At 34.9% G+C, this 6,729-nt stretch overlaps 1 protein-coding gene and 1 long non-coding RNA gene across 2 annotated transcripts; one reads left to right on the top strand and one right to left on the bottom strand.

The window, feature by feature from the left end:
- Positions 1–445: 445 nt before the first annotated feature.
- On the top strand, positions 446–6,729 carry LOC147536851 (uncharacterized). The gene is made up of 3 exons (XR_015225463.1): positions 446–564; positions 5,171–5,341; positions 6,242–6,729. It is a non-coding gene; the product is annotated as an uncharacterized LOC147536851 (long non-coding RNA).
- Positions 4,824–6,531, bottom strand: LOC147536852 (flavanone 3-dioxygenase 3-like). Its single transcript, XM_086641338.1, has 3 exons — positions 6,256–6,531; positions 5,776–6,023; positions 4,824–5,439 (listed from the first exon to the last, which is right to left on the bottom strand). Exons 1-3 carry the CDS (start codon positions 6,529–6,531, stop codon positions 4,869–4,871), a joined length of 1,095 nt encoding a protein of 364 aa, XP_086497464.1. The 3' UTR covers positions 4,824–4,868.

Genomic DNA, 6,729 nt, shown 5'->3' with positions numbered 1-6,729 from the left:
CAGCTAGAAAACATGGCTAAAATCACACCACGTAGTAGACGGTGTAAGCAGTGTTGGAATATAGATGGTAGTTCAAGAACCCCTTTTAACTTGGGTGAACAAAACTCCTTGAGATTTTTCTATTATAGACGGAGTCCCATTCCAATTGTGTATAAATGGCATCACACCATAAACTGGTTAAAACCACGAACCTCAAACAAATGTTAGTTTTTCTTCGAAAACCCAACATGAGTGGAGAAGTAAAACCAAATTTCTGCCAAGTTGGAAGGGCGGGGGTTGGACTATTTGCTAAACATAAAGATACTGAGATTAGTCGTAATTAACAAGTCTCACCGTTAACAGAAGGATGGACAGTAGGAGGCTTTGAAAGTTTGGTTCAAGTACTTTAAATTACTCACGTTACGTGAGGGTAAACAATATATATGTCAGTCAAACTATTACAACCAAAGGAAAACGGAACAGCAACGATCTCTCTCTCTCTCTCTAAATGCTAGACTAGGGAGAGAAATAGAACGGAGCTGAAGGAGACAGTAAAAGAGAAAGAGAAGCTAATCAAACCATACTGTAAGTTAGAAATTCTTTTAATTTCGTTTCAAATTCAAGACATTCATGATCCCTCTCTCTCTCTTTCTCAACTGCATTTTAGTGAATTGAATTATTTGTTGAGATTATGAACCTTAGAAAGAATGAATGTGCCTTCCTTTTATGCTTAATTTTGTTATGTTAATTAGTGAACTCAATGAGACTAATTGGTTAAAGAACCCAAATTTAGTTTGGTAGAAATCATCATTCTGTTTTTGTTATGTCAATTATATAACTGAACTATATACATAATCCTAAGAGCATCTTCAATCAGACACTCTTTTTTTTTTTTTTTTTTTTGTTGAAGATTCAATCAGACACTCAAACTCTAATACTTTGAGTGCAACTTAGGATTTTTAGAGTTTTTGTTAAAAAAAAATTCTCCAATGGGACACTCTATGATGATGTGATGTATTTATGCTAAAGAGTCTCAATAGAGACACTCTAAAATTAGAGTGTCTTCTTGAGTTTTCTAAGTGCCATTTAGTCACACTCTAAGAGCATCTCCAATGCAACACTCAACTTAGAAACTCTGAGGGCTACATATGATTTTTGGAGTTTTTTTCTTAAAAACTCACTCCAATGCAACACTCTATTTGGATCTCTAAGATGACGTGGCGAGGGTGGAATAGAGATATCTCAAGAGGACACTTTATTTCTAGAGTGTCCTCTTGAGATATCTCTAATTGTCAAACTCATCAATATTTGGATTTTAACCAATAGAAATCGAGTATTCTATATTTTCTAAATAACTAATTATTTCTTTACAAAAATAATTATGCCACATAAGTAAATAAGATAAGTTTAGAGTTTCGTATTTGAGACACAAAAAAATTGAGGATCTTTATTTACGCCACCTAAGAGCATCTCCAATGCAAAACTCAAAAAAATCTCTATTCGTCCTATTTGTCAAGTTCCAATTGAGATTCTCACTCCTAGGTGTCGAAAATAAAGATCCTCAATTCTTGTATGTCTCCAATGCAACACTCTAAACTCGTTTATGTTACTTACGTGTCATGGTTATTTTTGTAAAAAATAACTAGTTATTTTGGAAATATACGAAGACTTGATTTCTATTGGTTGAAATTTAAATATTAATGAGTTGGACAATTAAAGATATCTCAAGAGGACACTCTGAAAATAGAGTGTCCTCTTAAGATATCTCTATTCCACTCTCGACACATCATCTTTGAGATCTTAATTGAGTTTTGCATTGGAGATGATTTTTTAAGAAAAACTCAGAAAATCCTATGTGGCACTCTGAGTTTCTAAGATTGAGTTTTGCATTGGAGATGCTCTAAGATTGAGTTTTGCATTGGAGATGATTTTTTAAGAAAAACTTAGAAAAGCCTATGTGGCACTCCAAGTTTCTAAGATTGAGTTTTGCATTGGAGATGCTCTAAGAGCATCTCCAATGCAAAACTCAATCTTAGAAACTTGGAGTGCCACATAGGCTTTTCTAAGTTTTTCTTAAAAAATCATCTCCAATGCAAAACTCAACTAAGATCTCAAAGATGATGTGTCGAGATTGGAATAGAGATATCTCAAGAGGACACTCTATTTTCAGAGTGTCCTCTTGAGATATCTCTAATTGTCCAACTCATCAATATTTAAATTTCAACCAATAGAAATCAAGTCTTCGTATATTTCCAAAATAACTAGTTATTTTTTTACAAAAATAACCATGACACGTAAGTAAAATAAAAGAGTTTAGAGTGTTGCATTGGAGACATACAAGAATTGAGGATCTCTATTTTCGACACCTAGGAGTGAGAATCTCAATTGGAACTTGACAAATAGGACGAATAGAGATTTTTTTGAGTTTTGCATTGGAGATGCTTAGAGCATCTCCAATACAAATCTCAATCTTAGAAACTCAGAGCGCCACGTAGAACTTTTAGAGTTTTTATCTCAAAATTCATCTCCAATGCAAAACTCAATTCAAATCTCCAAGATGACGTGTCGAGGGTGGAATGGAGATATCTCAAGAGGACACTCAATTTCTAAAGTGTCCTCTCGAGATATCTCTAAATGCCAACTCAACATTTTCATATATTTTAATGGAAAAAAAGACACATAATCAATTTTTGGAGTTTTAGAGTGTTGCATTGAAGAAGTCCTTTGAACAGAGGATCTCAATCTTGACAAATAGGAAAGAGAAAAATTATAGATTGACATTTAAATCTCAACACAAAGATTTTTAGAGTTTCTTTTGAGTTTTGCATTGTAGATGCTCTAAGAGTGAGAGCATCTCCAATGCAAAACTAAAAAAAAAATCTCTATTCGTCCTATTTGTCAAGTTCCAATAGAGATTCTCACTCCTAGGTGTCGAAAATAGAGATCCTCAATTCTTGTATGTCTCCAATGCAACACTCTAAACTCTTTTATTTTACTTACGTGTCATGGTTATTTTTGTAAAAAAATAATTGGTTAATTTGGAAATATACGAAGACTTGATTTCTATTGGTTGAAATTTAAATATTGATGAGTTGGACAATTAGAGATATCTCAAGAGGACACTCTGAAAATAGAGTGTCCTCTTGAGATATCTCTATTCCACTCTCGACACATCATCTTTGAGATCTTAGTTGAGTTTTGCATTGGAGATGATTTTTTAAGAAAAACTCAGAAAATCCTATGTGGCACTCCGAGTTTCTAAGATTGAGTTTTGCATTGGAGATGCTCTGAGAATCTCAATAGGAACTTGACACATAGGATAAATAGAGATTTTTTTTTTTTAAGTTTTGCATTGGAGATGCTTTAAAACTTTAAACCAATATAAAAGTTTATTTCTAAACTACTTTTTTTCCTATTAAATTTAAGAGTGACATGTGTATCAAATAAAGTTATTTTAGAGATCTCTATTGGAGACAGAAAATCTGGAGTGTCCAGTTAGGAAAGAGAATCTTAGTTGACACTTGACAATTAGGATTTTTATTGTTTTTCTTAGAGTATCCCATTGGAGATGTTCTAAGCATTTGAATAACTCAAGTAATCTACTAATTTTGGAGAATTTGATGTCATTGAATCTTGAATATCTCAAGTGAACTATATTTTAATCTTCGATATCATCTAAATGTAAAAGAAACCTTCCATTCAATGGGGGTAAGAAGAGTCTCTACGTTGTGATGAACTTTTTCATTATTTATGGTGATCATTGTCATGAAACAACTATAGGAACATCTACATATATAGTACTTCTTATTTTCGGGAAAAGGCAGAATTCTTCTTACATTTCACTTAAACCAACTTTAAGGAGAAAAAAATCAACCTCAAATCTCATGTCTCCATGTGTAATGTTGCTTCTGCAACACATTCAAAACGAAGACTTAGCTACTTAGTCGTGAGCAAGTATGAAAATAAGAGATTAAGTATCAAGAAACCGATCCCTGAAGTAGGGTTTATCATGTAGTATTTATAGCTTTGCATGGTACGTCTTGATGACTGGTGGAGAGGACCGCTTAGCAGCTCTCATATTGTATACACATGTTTGTGTCTAAGACTCGGGGGACAAGCCCACGTGATACGATTTTGGTGTCAGTAACGGTTTTCTAGTACAATCGTGCTTACCTTTGTACACTTACCTTTCATTTTCGTGAAGTCGAGCTTTGAGGTCCCAAGGTCGTCGTTGCCAACCTCTCAACTCTGCTTCTTGAGCTGATTTTAGGAGCAATACTCGGATTCACCTTGTTCTTGCCTCTCAGCCAGAGTTGAGTCGAGATGCTGACGAGACTAGTACTTATGACTGGTCTCCCTCCAGTCTTTTGGGTAAGTCTTAGGTAGTAAAGTCTGACACGGATTCACTCCTCCGTCGACTATATCGAGGGCTTATTCTCGTGTGATTGGCTCGGTTACTTATGTCAACGTACTCACTTTTTGACTGGTCAAGGCTGACCAACATTTGGCTCAACAACTTATAACCACAAGTTTCTGCCATCTCAAGTGCATTCTTTCCATGTTAATATCTTTGTGGTCGGAACTTGAGGTCAAATCAGAAGAACGGATTGAGAAGAAAGGATGTTCGTCTCGAATCACCCATGGCTCCGTGTGAAGTGAACCTTGCTTTGGTTGTGTGGTTAAATTTGAGTCTTGATCCACTGTGCGAAGGTTTATGGTCCTATGCGAAACCATTGTGACATTTAAAAAATATTAATTCTGTTATCCAAATCGTTCTTGAACTCGCCACATGAGCGGTCATTATTTATTTAGATGATTATCATTAGATAATAAATTTCATTGATTGTAAAATTAAGGATTGATTAGATGACGGAGCAAATAATCACGGTTCATTGATTTATCTTCAAAGTTTCAAGAAATCTCCCTTCAAAAATATCATTTTTTGATAAGAACTCAAGAAAATCTCCGAAGCTACTATCCTTATAAGCTTTTGGGTGTTCTTCATCCACCAATTCAGGTGCAGGTCCAATACTTTCCATTAGAGCTAGACTATGAAGACTTGCAATGGAAATCCTTTTCTTTTCAGAGTTAACAATAGCCCGATGAACGACACTTTTGTATTGTCCATTACTTAGAACTTCGATATGATCTCCTAGATTTACTAATAATGCTCCTTCAACTACTGGTACAGGTACCCATTTTTCTTCTTTGTTCATCACTTCAAGTCCTTGATGATTTTGCAACAAGATAGTTATGCACCCGTAGTCTGAATGAGGAGGCATTCCTAATGCAAGTTCGGGCTCTGGACATACTGGGTACCAATTAACAGCCATGACTTGTGAACCGTGTCGTATTTCTTCTTGTAAGTAATTAGGTTTCAGTCCTAAGCTTTCAAAAATTGCTTCCAATAATTCTGTTTGTAGAGCATGTATAGCCTTTGAGTAGTTTCCCATTTGTTTCCTGCATTTTGAGATTAAGTAAGTAAGAAGTTTTGAACCATGTACTTATGGTAATAAACATTTAGTATGTTACGACAAATTTTAGTCTAGTTAGCGAAGAAACGTGCCAAAGTAATATTTGAAACAAGAGACGCATGCAATGTACGTAAAGTGACTTGAACTTCATTTCTCGCATAAATTCGTGTCTGTGTGTAGTCCTATGAGATGATATGATTGAAGAAGAACCTTCCCTCCAGATGCAAGCTTTTGCAAATTCTTAAGCGATTTGGATCATTAGATGCATAATATATCATAACTATATGCATTAGATACATAATTTTATCGTTTAGAGGAATACTTGTATTCAGGTGGATTCGAAGGCCAGAAGTCAATCCATTTTGGTAATGGATGTGAGTAATGCTTGAGAAAATCCCTCCAAAAATGGACCTTATCCTTGACATGGTTTAGACTTGTCCCATATCTAACCGGCTCATTGACATCATCTGATAAGAGAGTCATTTTCTCCTCAAGAGTCAAGTTGAAGAAACCAGAGGCTGCATCTAGCGCATTTTCCATAAGTGAATAAGAAACTCCATGGTTGATCACCTATAGAATTAAGTAGAATGTGCTTCATTATCAACTACATCGACTATCGTTAACATAACATATATATATATATATATATATATATATATACATATATCAATGCATGTTCCTTTTTCGTGACCAAAATGGAAAATGTAGCGCCGATCATCATATATAATAGCATGCTTCTTAGTGAGACATTTACATGTCATCACTTGAGTTATGTTGAAAAACTATAGTTACGTAGACGTACCTGAAAGAATCCAATCTCCTGGCAAGCTACACGAATTTCAGCGATAACTTGAGATCTCAGAGAAGGATCATGCAAGGATGCCAAATCTATCAAGGGGAGGGTAGTAGTGGGAGAAGGATGGGGAAGGGTAGCAGCAGTGTTAAAGTTAGGGTTTGGTCTTTGTGAAGGAGGAAGAATATAACGTTGAGGAACTTGTGAGACACCCATCTTTGTCAAACTCATGGCACTTGTAAATGAACTAGTAGTAGTGATCTCATTCTTGAGTAGCTTTTCCATTTTGGATATGATTTAATGCAGATAGGGTTTGAAGTTTGTAGCTTGAGATTTCATTCTTATTTATAAGGCATAGAAAATGTTGCTATGTTTGTAGATTTGATGGGGGAGAGAGAAAGTGTAAAATTGAATGTTCATAGGTTTTAGTCATGTATCCAATAAAATGGTGACATATTAGTAATTCATGTTATTTTGGCAACA

This window comes from Eschscholzia californica, unplaced genomic scaffold (genome assembly GCF_041429995.1).
Source record: "Eschscholzia californica isolate CP2 unplaced genomic scaffold, dmEscCali1.0.p SCAF_5, whole genome shotgun sequence".
Lineage (NCBI taxonomy): Eukaryota > Viridiplantae > Streptophyta > Magnoliopsida > Ranunculales > Papaveraceae > Eschscholzia > Eschscholzia californica.
The sequence above is the reverse complement of the archived record's forward strand: the minus strand, read 5'-3'. Positions and strand labels throughout refer to the sequence as shown.

Coding starts and splice junctions, on each gene's coding strand:
- LOC147536852 (XM_086641338.1), bottom strand. CDS start 6,531: ATGGAAAAGCTACTCAAGAATGAGATCACTACTACTAGTTCATTTACA. Junction 6,024..6,255: donor AGGAGATTGGATTCTTTCAG/GTACGTCTACGT, acceptor TTAATTCTATAG/GTGATCAACCATGGAGTTTC. Junction 5,440..5,775: donor TCGAATCCACCTGAATACAA/GTATTCCTCTAA, acceptor CTCAAAATGCAG/GAAACAAATGGGAAACTACT.